The 20,023-nt window shown below is 36.7% G+C and overlaps 1 protein-coding gene across 3 annotated transcripts in view; it reads right to left on the reverse strand.

Annotated features, from left to right (window-relative positions):
• furina (furin (paired basic amino acid cleaving enzyme) a) overlaps window positions 1-20,023 on the reverse strand; it is an 89,344-nt gene that overhangs the window by 49,019 nt on the left and 20,302 nt on the right. For all 3 annotated transcript variants that reach the window (XM_058781210.1, XM_058781208.1, XM_058781209.1), the window contains exon 3: window positions 2,862-2,960. In XM_058781210.1, coding sequence (XP_058637193.1) covers window positions 2,862-2,960 — 99 coding nt within the window. The remainder of the gene's footprint in view (window positions 1-2,861; window positions 2,961-20,023) is intronic.

A 20,023-nucleotide genomic window follows, 5' to 3' on the forward strand; every position in this document is an offset into this window, starting at 1 on the left:
ACAAGAATTACCAAATATTCATACATTTTATATATTAATTCAAACATGCAACCCTGATCTCATGAAATACTAATGTTACAAACGAGCACACTACTGTAATGATTTATTTACTGCTTTATTGATCAATTGTCACATTTCAGTGTGTTGTAACAAAAAGATCATTCAATGTGACTTGCGAGCACGAGCAGTACAGTTAATTTCATGATGGATTTGTAGAAGTTGTAATATGTTTATGTTGTGCATGTGTTTAACTTAAGGATACAGGACAAATTTGGGTGAATTAATTAAATTGCTATTAAAAGTACTTTAGTTTACTGGTGTTCAGCAAGTGGTGCAATTACAATATTGACTATTACTGGATTATCTGAAATACCAGAACTGTCCTTATAAATTTTTAACAACAGTATGTAAATTAAAATGGTTGCTAGTGCTCACCACACATCTTAAATTTGAATGCAGTTTTTGCATTCTTATTTGCATTATCATCTTAAACGCGTGGCTGGAATTGTAATTTGATGGTTCTACAGCTCACTATTCAATTCAGTTTGACTAAACATCACAGTTCCACATAATCATTGGAGAATCAGAGGGTGTTGGTTCACTTGGCGAGTGGGTGTTGAGAGCCACAACGACAAAATCATCTATACTTTTATAAAAAGCAACTGACAAATGAGAAATAAAAAAAGGCTAGAAGTAAGAAATAGTGACAAATTAAGAGATTTTATTTTTTTTAAATATACGTGACTTTGAAATAATCTGATACATGACGAAGGTGTACAACAATAAAAATAAAAAAAAAATAAAAATTTAAAAAAAAAAAAAAAAAAAAAACAGGCAATTATGACTTTCAGTCTATACTTAGAAACAAGTTATATATATTAAAAAAAAAAAAAAAAAAAAAAAACATATCTGATGCAATTCCCAAAAGATTGATGTATTTGACAACACATTCAATGCATGGAATTTAAGAGGACAACTAGCACCATTGTACCTCAAGGACTAATCATTTGGCGCTCACGAACAAAAGCTACTTTCTAGAAATGAATCCGAGACGGACAAATGAGTCAAACCGGGCTGTGTGCAATGACTCTCCGTCATTGTGTTGGCACCCAGGTAGGTTCATTATTCACAGACCTCATCACTACTGAACACCGGACAATGGAGTGCTTTTCCCATCTCAAGGGAAGTCACTCTGCTCCTGGAGGCCATTCGCACTGATGGAGCGTGGCGCTGCAGCCATGTTACAAGATGGACTTTTTAAACCACCTCTAGAAAGTGAGTAATGGGCCATACGGGTCCAGCCCATGATTTCCATTAAGGGGATTCCTAGCCCTAAGCAGTCCTCTGGCATTAAAATTGCAGGGTTTGTGTTTCACGCTGCAGCAGAACTCAACATCTGGACCAGAAAAGCCATCAAGCGACAAATACTGTAGTGAACGTACGCAGATGTCAGGTTGATGCATAGTGAGCAACTCAACTTTAAATGCTCAAATTTCAAACATGTGACAAGAAAAACCAAGAGAGTTTTATTTGGTGTTAAGAGGAACGTGCACAGGGGAGGAAACTGAGGAGTTTTGATATACAGGTTTCACGAGAACAGCATGTGAGGGTGCAAACGGAAAGATTCACAATAACGTTCAGAGGAGACAAGTCAAACATCGGAACATAAAACAGCAAGGTTTCTATAAACAGTTGGGAAAAGAGAAAAAAAAAAATGTTTTGGACAAACCGAAAACGTCTGCCCTCAATTCTTTAGAAGACAAGAAAAAAAAAACCTAGATAGGAGAGAGTGCTGAAGAATGACGGGTGAAATAAAGGTGAATGACTTGAAAGTTGAGTGTGCTGGTCCTGGTGCTTCTTTACATTTGCAAAAGTGATTGGGTCTTTAGTTGGAGTCCCTGATGAAACAAGGTCTATGAACAACCAGAGAAACTTAAAAGTTGAGGGCAATAACAAATGTCCAAAGTCATGCAGTGTCCTTTTAGCTGAAGTGGAGGAGGAAAAAAAAAAAAAGGAGGTATAGTGCAAACAATAGTCATATAACCCCTCCTAAAAAAAAGTGTCAGAAATCAGCACAATGCAAATAACTTGCTTTAACAAACTTCACTTTCTTCAAGGCACTTTCCATGAATACGGTACAAATTAGGAGCTGAAAGTCCCACAAGATCCCTGAATGATGTGTTCAACCTTCATAAAATGTTGATTATCAACCTCAGGAAGTCAAACTAAATATTATATGAATAGTTTCTCTTTCTATTCATTTTATATGAGGTCTGCAATTTTTGCAACCCTTTCATTAAAAATCGTGACATACAGTCTAAAATGACATTTATTTTCTAGCCACGAACACTGAACATCAAATTTAAATAAACAAATTTATAAATTATAAAATGGGTAGAAGGATTGCAAATGTGGGCATAAGCTGCCACTCACAGGGCGATGGCTAGTTTAAGAACCAAGTGTTGGTCCGAAAAATGTAATCATGCAATCTTAAAATAAAAAGGTTGAATTAAGCATGATAAAACTGTCAACACAAGATTGTTTTGTGCAGAAATTGAGAAAATGGAATTAGATTATACAGATCTCATGCTTCAAATTCTGTAACTTTCTAGGTTTCACAATTAGGATTTTTTGTGTCTAAAGTGCCTTAAAAAGCAGCTTTTAGCAGCTAGTTTTAGTGTAAAATTCATTTCTGTACCTTCTGTGAGACCTATTCAGATCTCAGTGGCTTCAGTATTTTGGCTTTTTACTTCATTTAGTCAAGGATGTCTCAACATAACCTTTGAGTTATTTTGTTGGGGGAAAAAATGTCTGAAAAGGGCTGTTCTGAGGCAGATCAGGATTCTACATTTCACACATACCTGAGGTTCTGTGTGCAGACGAATGTGTGTTCCTCTGTGCTCTGATAAAGACCTCTTCACCACTCTGCGGTGCCTGAAGTGATAATAATCTCCAAAAACCTGAGGGAAAAAAAAAAACAAGGCTACATTTAGCTCACCACATCCTACAGATTTCTTTAAGCGAGAGAGGGGGTGGACTGGCAAGTAAAACTTTTCAACTTGTGCGTGTGTGTGTGTGTGCGCGCCATTTTTGTGACAAATGAGAACATAAATTTGTATAATGACAAGGGTGTGACATAGGTATTACAAGGAGAAGGTGACTTTTCAGGACATTACCCCATGTCCCCACTTTTCAAAACGCTTATAAATCACACAGAATGGAGTGTATTGAAAATCTAAAACAGCACAAAGTTTCCTGTAAGGGGTAGGGTTGGTGTAGGGCAATAGCACATACAGTTTGTACAGTATAAAAACCATTACCCCTATGGGATGTCCCCACTTTTCACAAAAACAAACGTGTGTGTGTGTGTGTGTGTGCATATATATATATATATATATATACACACACAGACATACATATACACACAGACATACATATATGCATAGACATACACAATTTTTTTTCTTTCAATATTTTTCACCAATTCTAAGTAATTTTGTAGATTCAAAGGGTTTAAAAATGTAGTTAGAAATAAAAGCATGTTTTTCACTAAACAACCACTAGAAAACACACCAATATAACCAGTAATTTACAGTAACATTTACCTACGTATATTTAAAACGTATGCATTTAAAAAAATAAACAAATAAAAAGAGAAACACAGACAGCTGTGCATGTCCAACAGCCTCAAGTACAAGTAACACTGAACGAGTCAATCTCCTATCAGCCGACTGCACAATCATACATGACAAGATCATCCAGAGGGCCAGAGGCATCAAACCAGCACTGCTGCGGATCGATTTCTCTCTCGGTCTGATGAAAGCTAAAAGTGAGCCAGAGTTCACACGGTCACGCTATAGATTCAGACTATAGAAAGGCAAAAGATCTAGCAGACATCACAACAGCTGTAGAGCAAGATCTACACCTAGGTGAACTACATTTTTAAATGTTAAAAAAAAGGTACAAAACACTTTTTTCACAAGGCTCACTGCAACAAAGCCATTCTTTATTCAAAGGGCGGTAACATGTAATAGGAACCTCTGTCAGGAAAGATCGAAAACAACGGCTCTACATTTATTCTGCCATGACGTCCTCAGCATACAGGCTGGATTACAGCATGTTGATGAAAACATCTCCACCCAAACAAAGCCAGTAAGGCAATAAGCCCTTGACAAAGCGAATTTGACAACTTGAGACCAATATCACAAAATCACAGAAAGCATCAAACACAGAAGGTTAAAAATAAAATCCTTAAAGCAAAAAAATCAAAGAGATGACAGACTGAAAGAAGAGAGATGAAACATTTATTGAACCACTAGCGAGAGGCTGGCACGTTTGGCGGTTAACGAGAGAACAATAATGACAGAAAATAACACAAGAATCGATCTCAAGGAGAGATAGCAAAAGAGGGATGGGTAATAAGCACATTCAGAGCTCTGAGAGCTTTGTTAGTCACAAAGGGAAATAGACTGAGGATGGGTATGGGTGCATTGTGTAAGATAAGAGGCCTAAAAAGATGAGCAACAATCTCAGACGGGCCTGAATCCAGCGGCTCCGGGGAGTGCAGATGGAGATATGCTGGCCTTGTCATATCAGACCACCATCAGACAACCATCTCAACTGCCTGGAAACATGCGAGAGGAAAGGCATGCAGACAAAAAAAAAAACCTTATATCTACACTAAAACTTACAATCCACATCTGAAAATGATATCAGCGTTGGTTAAACAGTTGGCATGCCTTTGCAAAATCTATTCCTTATGTCTGGAAGCAACCTCACATCCCAGCTCTACTCTTCAGACCAGACTACACCGGAATAAATATTTGTAATTATTAACTTTAATTACCAAAAACACAATAATTTGCATGCAGTGCTTTTAAATGCATGATTTGCTTTCTTAAGAGATGTAACACATATTGACTACAGATAGGTGTCCCATTACTTTTAAAGCATTAGTGGCACATGTTTTTGTAGTGAGCACTAACACAAATTATTTAAATTATTCCAAACATGAAAATCAGCTAGTTCTGAACACATTAAGCATCTGTTACCAAAGTTATTGTAGGGAAAATGGCAAATTAAAAAGGAAAAAAAAAAAAACATTAGTTTCAAAGTTATTTCATTTTCATCAATCACTAAAAACCAACAATGACTCACAGAAAGTACAATACAATCAGATTTATTATAGACTTCAAGGATTTCATTCATGATTAATTGTCATTGTTTTATAAAATAACAGCAAAATAAAACTAAAAAATGTTAAGTTGAGAAAAATAAAATAAAATATGGGAAAGATTAAAAAATAAACTAAAATAGTTAAATAAGAATTAGTAAATAATTATTAAATAAAATAAAAATTAAGATCAAAATAGAGTAAAAAGTTAAAATAAAATAAATGTTTTATTCAAACGTCCCTTTTTTCAGGACTGCTTATGAGAAACAGGAATGAGATCTTGCAACTATGACTAATTAGACTATGACCTGTAATTAAAGAATGTTGTAAATCTTGTATTTAAGATATAAAACTATATCTCGCTTAGGGGTCAGACTAGATGACACGGCTCGAATTTGTGTGGGAAACTGCTGGTCAGTGCCATTATCTAAAATTAACCTCCGCCTTCCAACTACCATTAACGTTCCTTGCCATCTTCTCTTTAATGGAAGCAAACACATGCTCAGCAGTTGAAAGTTTAACTAGTAGGTAGAATAATAAAATGGAAACAGTAAGTTGTAGATAAGCCAGAGCTGATGGAGGAAACAGATGTTTACTGTGGGAAATGTGCTAGCTCTGGGCAGGCTAAAATTGTGATCATTTCAAGTGCATTTACAAATCAAGGGAACAATCCATCTGACTCATTGAGCAAATGGAGCAATTAGTCTCTGCAATTGAAATCAGTCTCTATAGATGCGCATCAATGTCATGCATCAGTCCAATTTATCCATAAAGCACTAATATATGCGGCCAGGCCAATTCACCAGCCGATATCTGGTAATTTTTCTGTCAGCTTCCAAAATCTACCAACAGCATTGACAAAGGATGAGAAGAAATTGCTGAAAAAAATATGAATAAAAGAACAGTGTTTCTGCAGCTTTTATGAAGGCAAATTGAAGCAAAACAACAGAAGTAAGATTATGACTAAAACAGCAATCTCAAGTAAATGCATCTTGATTTAAGGATGTGTATATATTTGGATTGTAAAACAAGACAAAAACACTGAGGAAGATATTCATTTGCAGTGCATACAACATTTAAGGCCATACATTTATGAATGCAAGACTTTCTGCTCTGATTTAAGGACTTTTTAAAAGCCTTAATTTGTGGAAAGGCAAATTATGACTTTAAGACCCAAAGAATACTGAAAAATATCACACTGTAATATATTCTAGTGACACAGCAACTGTTTTACATTATAAAAACAATCATAAACACTTTAGAAAGTATGCACAGTAACTCATGGTAGACTTGGTAGTAAAGTACAAATCAAGCACCACTTATGAAAAGCTGATTTACACACCACTTTTTTTTCCTTTTTTTTTTATAAAATGTAAAGCTGTCAGACCAAACACTGAGTAAAGAATGAAACGGTTAAAGCATTTCTTGACAAGAGCTGTTCCTGCATTTCTATGAGAACCAGCACTGAAAGGGAGCACTGTGAAAACACAGTTTAATAGCATAATTTATCTTGTAATGAGCCTGACCTTAAGATACGCCAGCAACCACTTACAAACTAAACAAGGACAAGGGCAAGTGTGAGAGCATGATTACGGACAAGTCTAAAAGGAGATGATTCAGAGAAACTCGATGACACCCGTGACATCAACAAAACATTTTATACCCCATTTACAGCTTTTGGTTAGAAAAAGTGCTTGTCCATGTTTATATAAAGTCTTAAGAAACAACCACACCCCACGTCAGCAGTGTTCACTGGAGCTGAAGCTGTTGCCCGAAACCACGCTGGAAAACAACAGATAACTAGCAGCTTCCCTTAATAGCAGAAGGCCAAACCTGTAGAGAAACATTTTGGAAAGCAGCAATGGTCAACCAAAGCATTTAACGAAAGTTGTGCTAATACCATTTTAAATAAGTGCATTTATGATTGGATTGACTGATCGAGTCTGTAAGATTTTTAAAATGCAGCATTTAGCCTATTTTATTAAAAATGTGTTCCTGTGAAGTTGATTTTCAGCAGCATTACTCCAGTCTTTATTGTTATCAATTCTGAAAACCGTTGAATGCTTCATATTTTTGTGGAAACTGTAAAGCATTTTTCTTTGATAATTCAAAAGTTCAAAACAAAAGCATTTTAGAAATATCTCTATTATAAATGTCTTTACGGTCATTTTTGATCAATCAGCCCATGCTGAATAAAAGTATTATTTTTTTCTATAAATCTTACCCCAAATCTTTGAATGGCAGAGTATTTTCTAATATATAGGCCTGTATCAAATCGATCTTCAAAAAAGCTACATAATTGTAGTCCCATCTTATCAACTTTCTAAACACTTTCTTTTCCATATCTGCCATTTCTCCTGTTCCTTTATAGGACTTCATTTCTTACACATCACTCATAATGTTCTCTTTTCCACTTTCTCTAACTTATTTTGAGTCTCATTCCGGCTCTGTCTATTCTCAGCCGGGGATTGATGAATCACCACAGCCATCAATCAACATCGCAGCCCGTTCTCTGAGTCCACCAACCTTCCAAACACATTTAGAGGAAATTAGACGCACAAATAGTCCAATAGTCCCAGCAGATCCCAGCTCAGGTGTACGTGAACATGGTCCATTAAGGACATGCTTCTACACTCCAGGTGTACCAAACATGAGTCGAGCCACGAAGCGTGATACTCCAGTGAAGAGCATCTCCACACATTGTCGTAAGATTATCATCATTATTCTTTCTGCCGAGGTCATCCGAAAGTTTTATTCAGATTTATGAAGACGGCCAAAAGACGAGGTTCCAGCTGCACGGTCTCTTCCCTAGAGACAGAACAAGGAGGAAACTCACGGCTGCCAAAAGAAAAAAATTATAAAAAAATGTCTAAACCTGTGAAGGAACCGTTTAGAGGAAGATGTGGGTTGCTTCTTGTCTGAGTTTATGAAGTGCACTGGCGCGAAAAAGGCTAGTAAATAGCAACTTTTTGGAAATGGGTCTATGATCTGATTTGAACGTTGTTCCCACAGTGGATATTTTAAGGCTACTGGGCAATTTAGAAGAAGTTAAGGTTCTAAAAGTTCTATAAGAGGTGAAGCGAAGGATGAATATTTTGGAAAACATATCTGCAATGGATATGGATATGGCTCCACTAAAAGCAAGGCATTTTAACTTTTGGAAACCAATTTGTGTGTGCAGGTTTTCACATTAGTAGCTGGTTAATCAATTACGCCTGAAAAACAAACTTGAGCTTTCCAAACATAACAGGTCTCCTTCAGCTCATGCATTATTAAACCGAGATTTTGGGAAAAAATGTCCTGTGGGGGAAAAAAGATAGAGAGGGCATTGACAGGCGATGAGGAGCGAAAAAAAGAAATATTCATACCTGGCTACCCATGGTTACTATAGAAACAGCCCATGGTAGGCAATGAATTTGACATCTTAAGTTTAGTAACTGCAAAAACAGACAGAGCAATAACCTTTCCAGAGAAATAATATCCATGTTGCACTGTCAAGTGAGTTGACATCACATTTTCCATGCTTTAGCAACTGCTTTCATGCCTACCATGGCACAATATTCAAGATGAGCAGTACTGAATTCATTCAAGGATGTTCAAATAAATTGCATGGCATTTCCCCATTGTGATTTCCCATGGTGAATGCACTCAAAAAAACCTGAATTGACTGATTTGTCAGAAAATAAATAAATAAACGTGCTAAGATTGTGACAATGCAATGCAACGTATGGAACGACAAATTAGCACGTACACCAAGAAATTTCCCTGCGTTTAACAAGGAGACGCTCTGCGGTAGCTAATGTGCTAACCACAATGCTGCTGATGATGTTTTGCACAGAAAAGAAAAACACTTTTACATGAGTGAAGGATGAAAAGGTTTAATGTCAAACCCGGCCTCATTACAGGACCACATAATGACGCCACTGCAGACGTCAACACTACAGCATCCAACCGCTTAACGTCACTCAACTTGGAGTAAATCCATTTCAGTTTCTCTTCAATCTCACCTTCATATACAGTGTGTGTGTTTAGATACGGTTTGTTCTTATGAAAATGATTTCAATTCTGGGTTTGGGATGACTTCGGTCTAAGATGAAAACAACAGTAGGTGAAGCCTAATTGAGAAGAGAGACCTTGATGCAAACGAGACGAAGCAGTGCTGTAGGGCAAAAAAAGGATCCTTGTATCTGCAAATTAAAACCTAAACTGTGTTCCTTACTAAACAGAAAAAGAACCAGACAAAATAAGTTTTATGTTCTGGGACCGTCAAGGAATAATTCACCCAGAAATGAAAGCTGTGATGATTTACTCACCCTCATGTAGTTTCAAACCCATATAACGTTCCCTTTAGTGGAACACCAAAAGCAATAACTTGACACTTTTTTTTTTTATTTTAGAGACTGAGCAGGATTTTGCTGAAGTATATCTAGGCCACTTTTTCAATACAGTGAAAGTGAAAGGGACTGGGGCTGTCAATCAACAATATGACAAAAAAATTAATTAAAAAAAAGCACCATTAAAGTGAGATAAACATATTGTGTGCACAATATTCAAAGCTTTCTAAAGCCATGGTTTTGTGATTAATTTAAAATGTTGTTGTTGTTATTTAAATATATTACTGTATATTTAGGATATAACTTACTATAACTTCCCTCCTAAAGTTTGATGAAGGAAGACAAATTGTTCAGTTGGCCCAGTTCAAAATGCTGATCTGAATGACGTGTTCACATATCGAACCATTGAACGTCATTGAACGGTTGAGGGGCTGCAATTATCAATGAATAATTTTAATTTTTGCCTATTCCTCACAAAGTTGCAACTGTATAGCTTCAGAATGCTTGGAATACAGTGCATAAAGTCAAACACAGTCATATAATCTTATTCTTACAAATATTTATGTTGCTTGCAGCCCCCCGTCTTCATTTACTAATATTATAAGAACAGACAATATTCTTCAAAATTCACCCTTTCGTTTCTGGAAAGAAAGAAAAAGAAAACATGGGTTTGAAGTGTCTAAATTTTGGTGTGAACCATTCTTTTAAAAGTCACTAAAATTTTGAGAGAGTTTTACACATTTAAATCTCCAGATACAGGACTACACCCATAACAGGAAGTAGCAAGTTTCATTTGTGGTCTCTGAAAAGTTCCCGTTGAACAGCCAAGAACATCAGCAAAGCACATATTTATATTTGAAGAAAAGAAAAATCACAGATTTGCATGCATCACCTGCAATATTAAGAAAGCATTTCAAAAACCGTATCAAATAATGAAAATGGCATAATTGTTCATGAAAAAAAGAAACCTTGATACGTTCAATCCTGATTGAAGTACTGAAGCTCCCTTTTATGAAATGTTAAGAAAACAATAATGGCTTTTAATTAAAATCCCATTAGGCAAACAAGACTGCTGTTCTTTTTTTCTTATGAGACACCAACAATATTAAGCCACTAAAAATTCTCTCATTAAAGTGCCACAAGTAAAACATAATTTGGAAAGCATTGTTGTCAAGCAATTGCTTAGACTGATTAAAAAAAGAGCCCTCCTTCAATTCTCCATGATATTCTGGTCTCTAGATGATTCAGTGTAAATCTATAAGACTTCTTTTGCCTGTTTTATTGTTGGCCATCATGAAAATCATGTGACGGCAAGACGGAAAAGCAATATCACACCTTTCCTTAACAAGCTGGCCAATATTAACTTGGTTATTTCTAACTTCAAATCTCATTTATCTTGATGTGAGAAAACAAGCACTTCGTAAATTTGTTGTAATGGAAGTGGCCATATATTGCCATTCATAAAAATTTATGCACAGAACTTTCCATTTCATGCCACAGCACAGGACAAATCACTTCCAGGATAGCGTCTTAAAAATAAACGACGTATGCAGTAACTTCTGAGGCATTAAAAATGTTTGGCCTCTATAAACTGAACCTCCATTTTAGGTTTGGTCAAAGGAGCCTCACATAACGCTTCCTCACCGTCAGTGAGACTTTTAGGGGAGCGCTGTTAAAAACGCCCATACAGGGAAACTCTAGGTACTGGTACTGGGATGCTATCCGTCAGACCATGGGCAATATTAATCTTGGTAAGAGCACCGTAGGTTCCTGTGAGGGTGACAGAATGGAGTGGCAAAGTCAGAAACTAAATTGTTTTTCAAAGCTCTAGATAAGCACCTTTTCCGTAAGTTACTACAGTCGATGGAAAAACGCAAAATGGAGCGTGCAGGAGCAGTGGAAAGTTAATCTTTATTTTCAGAGGAGCCAGAGAAGCTGGTGCAGATGGATCGTGGGCCGCACCATTAACCAGCGCCGTGTGTCAGCAAGTCAACAAGCTGCAGTACGGGCCGCCGCTGACCTCCAGGCTTAAACGCTGTAGGGGGAAAAAACTGTTCACCAAAGCAGCACCACCCAGCTCCAGTGGAGAATAGAGTTTAAAGTCTTTCTGAAAGAGCTGCGAAACAAACATACGCTTGCCCTTTGAAAGTTCCTTTAATTTTCCACGCTCAGAAGAACCAATGCTGCATCTCCGAACCATTACAGTCTCGCAGACAGCATTCAATAAGTTTATCTAAACCTACCAAAATGCAAAAACATTATCTGAGCTTTTGGAGGGTCTTTTTAAATTGCAGTCTGCGGCATATTTAAAGAAATGCACACATGGTTCTCATTTGCGTCGGAGGAGGCCGAAAGAATGCCTGAAGTATGGACTTTCAAAGAGATTTCAACATAAGCTCCGAACATTAAATCAAAGCGAGAAACAGGACCAGGTTATGCAAGCAAAGTTATACAATTTAACACGTCGTCTCATTAGAACCAGCTTGACTTGCCCGTAATACAAATTGTATCTTTTGTCTCCCAAAACCAAAACATTAGATTGTCAAATGGTGATTAAAAGAATGTCGAAAGCAATTGCCCTTGTGGAAAACAAAAGGAGCATAATTTCTTTTTTTTTTTTTTTTAAAAAGGAGGAGGACCATGTTGCCCAAGAGACTTCTCGGTTGATACATCTGGAATGGGATTGTGTGAAGGGCCGGGTCAAAGGTGAATTCATTTGCACAGAAATGCAGAATTGGTTTTCCCTTCTGGGCTCTGGCCCAATTACAGGAAGACGGGAGAATATGATTGCTCAGGTGTTCAAAGGGGGAAACACATCATTTAATCTCAGACGTCTATGGCCGAGTAACATCAAAAGACATGTGAAAGAGTGGCCTGAATTAATCCGCAAAGTCTGTTTAGAGACTGAAGACATGAGACTGAAGACTTTACTTGAGACTGAAGACATTCCATCACAGGTAAAGTGAAAACAGTTACATAACTGCAAGTAGCAATAAACCACTAAATTAACACTTTGATGACATTATGTATATTTGCATGGAGGAAAAAAAGCAGTGAAATACTTGTGCATCTTAACTTTTTACATTTTTAAGACGTGTTAAATACCAGTCAGAGGTTTGAAGTTGGTAAGACAAATGTTTTTGAAACAACTCTTATTCTCATCAAGTCTGCATATATTTAATCAAAAATACAGTAAAAACAGTAATTGTGAAACTGCAATTTAAAGTAACTTTTATATTTTACATTTGATCTATTACTGGTGAAACCATGCTGAATTTTCAATAATCTAGTCTTTAATCTAATCTAGTCTTTAGTGTCGCATGATACTTCAGAAATTCCATTCATTTATGAAGGTTAAACTATTGAGCTGCTTAATAGTTTTGTGGAAACCACAATTTAAGCATTCTTTGATGAACAGATTTCTTTGAAATAGAAAACTTTTGTAACTTTTATACAAATGTCTTTACTGCCACTAACTAATCCCAAACTTTTCAACTTTAGATGTAAGCCAAGTCTGCAACTCTATTCCAAAACCTAGTCAGCTGACAGTGGCCCTCCAGCAACAGGTCTGGACACCCCTGACCTAGACAGTATATTAAAGGCATCATAGCTGTGCTTTCATCACAAAGTCTGTTCAATGCTACCTTCTGAGAAACCAAATTGTAGCGTGTGAAAAAGAAATACAATTATGTCCAAAATCGCAGAGAAGGCAATCCCAGAATGAATGGCTGTAACATGACTGACATGGGTTTTCTTCATTTGAAGTGCCCTGCAAAGATGCATTTAAGATGCTACCTATGAAGAACATTTCAAAAATTAGTCACACCAATTCAGTTTGGATGCTGCCTTGGAAGGTGGCCCATGTAAAAACCTCACTGGAGTTTGAAACGGGGCTTACTTTTATCTCTATGACTGTGGCAGATTTGGAAAGACATGAAGAAAAGACAGATTTCCCCTTGTAAAAACACATTACTGTATCCTCTGAGCCGTGAGCCAGCTGAAAGATCCTGGGATCAATATATTCCCTACAAAAGACTAGACTTGGTATATGCCAATAAATGTCAGGGGGTTTCTTTATGGATATCAAAATCGGTAATTGATTTAGGATGCCACAGTGACATCTAAAGCTTACATGCCCACATCCAAACGAGACGTGGGGACAGAGGATACAGCATGGCTGGAGAAAATTAATGCAATGCAGTTCTACTGAAGAAACATGAAAGGGAGGGAAAAAAGGCAAAGCTGCGGTTGAAGTATGATAACTTGTGCTTTAGGATGGCTGGGTACCTATAAATGATCCATACGAAATCACTAGCATGGGACAATATAATAATATAATTTTATAGTTCTTCTGATTTTAAATCGGTCACGGTTTAGTCTTACCATGTTATTGTAATTATATTACGGTCAGAATGCCTGCAAACATCACCCTTACTGAAAAATACAAGTAACCCTTTCATATCCCATACCAAACATGACAAATTACAGTAAAGATTAGTGCCATGCTCCTTTGGCATTTAAAACAGCACTCATGGAAAATGCTGATGTGACACTTACCATTTCTATTTTTATAATATGCTTGTTACATATGAAAGCGGGAAAGGTTATTGTCATAGGTTTAAAAAGTGTCAGAGCATGAGCAGATATTAATTTTTACAGATACTGATAATGACTTTCATGTTACAGTCAATACCTAACGGATGGGCAATATTACAATTATTCTTTAAATTTAGATTTTCCTAAAAAAAAAAAACTAAAAATTAGTGTCAACATTAGGGTCTTTAAATGAATTCAAAATCATAATATACAGCATGAAATATATAAATATATAGAGTTAGATGACAGCAAAAGTACTTAATCTAAAAACTGGAAAATGTCAATAGATTCTACTTTATGTGGTCATTTTATTTATGTGATGTTATGCTTATTTGTGCATTTGATTTAATGTAAAATATTTTAAATAATGTGTGTAATTATACTTTATATTGAGATTATTTATATTTATATATAATAACACCATGGTTAACAGGATATGTAGGAGATGGGTCACATAACATATCATTAGGAACAATAAATATCATAAAAAGCAGACCTTCTCAACCAAAATGGCCAGTGAAGCCTTTTATAGAGGAACAAAATATACCCAAACACACAACTCTTCCATACTGTGTAGGCCTTGTTTTGACATGTCAGTCATCACTTGGTTTTTCAGTGCACAGAGAGGAGAATGACAAAGGGGAAAAAACCCACTGGAGTATGTGACGTTAAACCACAACAGACTAGCGTCTGCAATGGCCAGACCGTAAGATTTTAGGACCACTCGCTGAATAATAAGTCTCTCTCACGCACTTGATCATGTATGCTCATACCACAATATGACTCAAAATAAAAGGAGTGAGTAAGAGAAGACACACACCTACTCCAGATGGCACACAAAGTTCCCACATGCAGTTCCCATGGAGCCTGGTATAGTGTTATTAAAATCGATTTAAGATTACATTTGCTCACTCAGTGTCAGAGCTTTAGAGTTTTATTAGAAAACAATGAAGAGGTGAGCTGCAACAACACAAACCTGGTGATTTGTTACAATGGAAAAACTAGCAGATGCTGCTTCACCTGGCTGGAGATCATGTTTTATTGAACGATGAACTGCTGGCAGCTTGCGACAGGACACGCCTGAAGCTAATTGTTCCTTGTAACCGCTGCCATAAATCCAGCATTGTGCTTCTATTCTCATGCAAGTCTAGGTACAGCATGATACAGTCGTGGCACAATCAAGTCAATGACCATCAATGCCCTTTTGTTCTCACACTGCTTGGATGCTTTAGAAAGTTTTCTCCCTGTTTTCAACTGTTTTTTGAGGGAAAACATGCACAATATATAGGGAACGTCAAATCGGCCACTTTAATTTTGGCAAATATTCTCCACCCCAATAACAGTTATCCATAAAATTATGGATAACTAAATGTTATGCCTAATTTAACACAGGCATAACAACATTGACAAAGAAGTTCTACTTTAGTTTTCTTTTCTATTCTTTTAAACAATATAGTATGTGTGTATAATACTGGTCATTTATCCATTATCAGCCATAATTTAAAAATTAAAAAGATACTGGTCTTTATTTATAATGATCCAATTAAAATGTTTATTTTTGATTAAATGAATGCTTAACACATTATCACATTAAATTCCTTTAAATTATTTAGAAAACCTAAATAATATGCCACAACAACCTCTACTGAGAATATAATTTCATTGCATTAGACTAAAACTTACTGAATTTGCTCACACACTGTATAATAACTTCTCAAAAAAATATATCATTTCTGTACTACTTTAGGATTTTTTCCCACCTTACACTTGTGGTGTTCCTGGTCAAAAATAATCAGCCTACAAAAAAAAAACAAAAAAAAAAACAGATTTCAATCAATCAGCTCCTTCTGGAAGTGACTGATTGTGGATCTCATTCTCATTAGTCTTTGAGTTAACATTGCCAATATTATCCACAAATAATCCTTTTTCACCCCAAAATTGAGGTCAGTAATGCCTAAAATCAATCAGTTCCAAAAAGAAAAAAAATAAATAAACTTTGGTATTTGAAAGAAATCAAGTTGACAAAGTTCGAATCCATGATTTGGTGATGTAGCATAATGAGAGATTCACAAGCAATTTTTAAAAGGACAGCAATTTTGATCAACAACCACTATAAGAATATCATTTCACATAAAGAAGTGAATTTTGAAGCGAGAATGTTAACAACTTGCACCATAAGACTCGATAAAGTCAAATCTTGAAACATTTGGCAGAACAACTGACATGAATATTTAGCATAAATCAAACCTCCTCTGACCTTGGGAACATAACCTGGCTACTCGCCCATGAACATCTCGCCTCAAGGTGGAACACATGCTCTTGATTCCAGCAAAGCCATTCAACACATCAAGCAGAACTACTCTGAGACGAACGTGTCAGCCTTTCATAAACACCACAGCCATCTATAAGGCTGTATGTAAACAGAATAAGAAAAACATCTAATAATATAAAACAAATGGGTTATTATACAACTGCCAAACTGTGGCAAGACAATGAGGTAAGTTTGAGAAGACCATACAGGTTCAATTACTTGCCAACATGGAAGACAAAAACGACTTGACATTGAAGTGTCAATTCTCATGAGAAATTACTGAGGAAAAAAAAAAAAAGCTTTAAAAAGACTGCAAATTGGGTCAGAACAATTTTGAGCTCTGTCAAAAGATTTCTCCATGGTGAATAAGTAAAATAGTTTCACTGGATAATTTAAAAACTGGGGAAAAAGGGATTTAGAGAGGAGGACAATCTTGTGCAGTGATTTACAACATTTAAGGGTGTCGCTAGACAATGCAAAATGTTCTGGCATTGACTATGCTCAATAAATAACTGCATTACAAAAAATAAAAAATTACATCTGAGTGAAATAGTACAACTGTAATGCTTAAGTATGTCACATACCGTAAAGTAAAAAACAAAAACAAAAACTCAGACACTAATCTACTTGAAGACGAGCAAACTTTAGGAAAGTTTGTCCTGTATAACTGGGGTGGTTCAAAGTCATCTGGGCATCTATTATTATAAAACATAAGAACGTTATGCAGTTATATTCACCTATATTAACTTAAGAAAAGTTTGAAGTCGGTGAGGTTATTTAATGTTGTGAAAGTCTTCTCTCACCAAGGCTGCATTTATATGATCAAAAATGTAGTAAAAACAGATTAAATATTAAACATTACAATAATTGTTTTCTCTTTTCATATTTTTTTTAAATGTATTTTTATGTGATGCAAAGCTGAATTTTCGCATCATTACTCCAGTCTTCAGTGTCACATGATCCTTCAGAAATCATTCTAATATACTAATTTGCTGCTCAAGAAACATTTCTTCTAACTCTGAAGAAAGAAAAATTTTTTTTTTTTTTTAATATTTTGATAACTTTAATGCAGGCTTGCTGAATAAAATGAATTCCTTTTGAACACTAGTATACATGAAATGAATAAATAAATATAGTAGAAGCATCAGTGGCAGAAAAACAATTAAGTAAATTACAGCAACAACTAAATGATGCATCGCTGTTTGATTATGACATCCAGCGTTATGACAAGTTATGGGAAGTATTTAGTCAGTGGAAGTCTCACAAATATCCATAATTTGCTTCACATTCTTCATCTTTATTGACATCAGCTTTCTTTGGAAATGATTGCCTGCGATTTTCTAAACTGCAACGCCTCATTTACACAATCTAGTAATCCAACCATTTCCTCCCAAGACAGTTAAGTAACTTCTCAATCCCCAATAATTTCCCAATTAAGTCATTTTTCTGAGGATTCCTTCTTCACACGCTTCTGCACATTTTACTGTGCACTGTTTCGGAGTCATTAAAGCAGCTTTGCAAATGGGTGTGTAACAAAGATCCGGCTAAACAATGGAAACACTAAAAGCAAACGGCACCATCCATCACAACAGACTATAAATAGCAATATATCGCTCAGACCTTCATCTGAACGTTTCTATTTGGCATGCATAGCGATTTCTACTGTATCAGCAATATAAAAATATCCGTGCGCAGTATAAATAAGCACAGCCTTGTGTCGTCCCAGGTGCATGTATGATCCTGTACTGTTCTGTGATTAGGCTGCGCCATGCTGCTCTGTTCAGTTCTAACACAGAACATTCCATTCCCTCCCTGGAGGCCACTTCCACTCCCAACTTTTGGAGCTGCTCGGGAAGGTCAGACGGTCACCATGGCGACAGTTCTGAGGTCACAGGTCAACAGGGCCGCGCTGCTGACTGGTGATGAGAGATGACAGCATGAGAGGCCACGGGGAGCGCTTTGAAGTTCATAAAAACGAGTCACATGGACTCCATTATGATCCCTGTATGAGCAACTAATATCACGTTGTGGGATCTAATAAATAAACATCAGCTCGTGGAGCTGCTTTAAGCACCGCCGTCAGGGTTGCACGAGATAAATGCGCTCCTGTTAAATATTAGACAGCATACTAAACAGTTCACCACCCAGCTCCATTAAGCATCTCACACCGGGTATTTGCCTGACATTGGGCTCCGACAGTTCACAAACATCCAAGTGTTTCCTCAAACAAAACACTGCCCTTAAAAAGTGCAAAACAGTGCGGTTCCCATTGCAGTGCAGCTTTTGTTGATTACAATGCTACAGAAGAGTTCGGCTGTGTTGTGCAGACTAGTTGCAGAATCTCCCAGACGAAACATAGCTCAGCTATTTCCACATGGCCGTAATTGCATGCTGCGTGGTTTGGTGCCGTGGACCAAAGCTGTGGAGGATCCAAAAGAAAACGGCTGGCCGTGATCCCAACGAGTCAACAAGATGTGTACGCGAGTGAATCTGGCCTGCTGCGGCTCTCCAATTATAACCTGCCCAAGTTTCCTGTCCGAGACGTTGCGGTCAAGTGTTCCCTGGCGAACTTACCCTTGAGCTATACGCTGCGCCGAATACATTTTACTGAATTTAAAATAAATCTTCTCCCAGATGGAGCTGCGGCAGAGGTGAACATTTCAAATAGTTCACAATCCTTTCAAATTACCAAGAACAAACTAAATGATTTTTCTTTTTTGGCCAGACAGCGAGAGAAAGGGCATCTTCATTTGAGATTCAACTCAAGCAGTCAGATTTTCTTTAGTCACGTGAACCAAACTAAAATCTGAAAAGGATGGTCCATCCTCCACACTCACCAGGTTGTTTCACAACAGGAGATATTTAAAAGGGTCATTGGATACAAAATTCACTTTTACATGTTTGAACATAAAAGGTGTTAGCAGTGTCTGTACACACCCACCCAAATCCACCCAGTGTTTTTTTCTTTTTTTGATCCCTATAAATAATATCCCCTCTCAAATCAAGCCGTTCTCAGCTTCCTGACTGTCTGATGTCACACAGACCCAGGTCCCTCCCACGATTGTTGATTGACACTGGCGGTTTACCTTAGACCCGCCCTCAGTGAGCTATCAACACTGTCATTGTTTCACTGCCGGAGCAGATTTAGACAAGAATGTTATTTTTGTCCATAAAAATCATTGGGGTCCTTTGGTTTTTACTATATGAGGGGGGAAAAACCAATTAAATTTTTTGAAATATCTTTTGTTTTCTATATAATGTCAAACAGGTTTAGAATGACATGAGGGTAAATGACGACTGCATTTAAATTTTTTGGCTAACTATTCAACTGGCTTCTTATTCAGCAGGTACTGAAGCTTTAACCTTATTTCAAGGTTACTGAAGTCCCTGAGGAACTAACACAGAAAAACATAAGGAGCAGTACTGCATAGGCCTGAATAGGGATGGATTTAAATATCCTCATTTTACACATTTAAAAGTGAAATGGTTTAGAAGTATCAGAGTTGGGACACCAACAGTGCTCAAACGTTTGGAGAGGATTAGGGGTGTTCAGACAGGACACGGATAGAGATGGGATACAAATGATGAAATAGAACATAAGGGACTCAA

This window comes from Onychostoma macrolepis, chromosome 07 (genome assembly GCF_012432095.1).
Source record: "Onychostoma macrolepis isolate SWU-2019 chromosome 07, ASM1243209v1, whole genome shotgun sequence".
Lineage (NCBI taxonomy): Eukaryota > Metazoa > Chordata > Actinopteri > Cypriniformes > Cyprinidae > Onychostoma > Onychostoma macrolepis.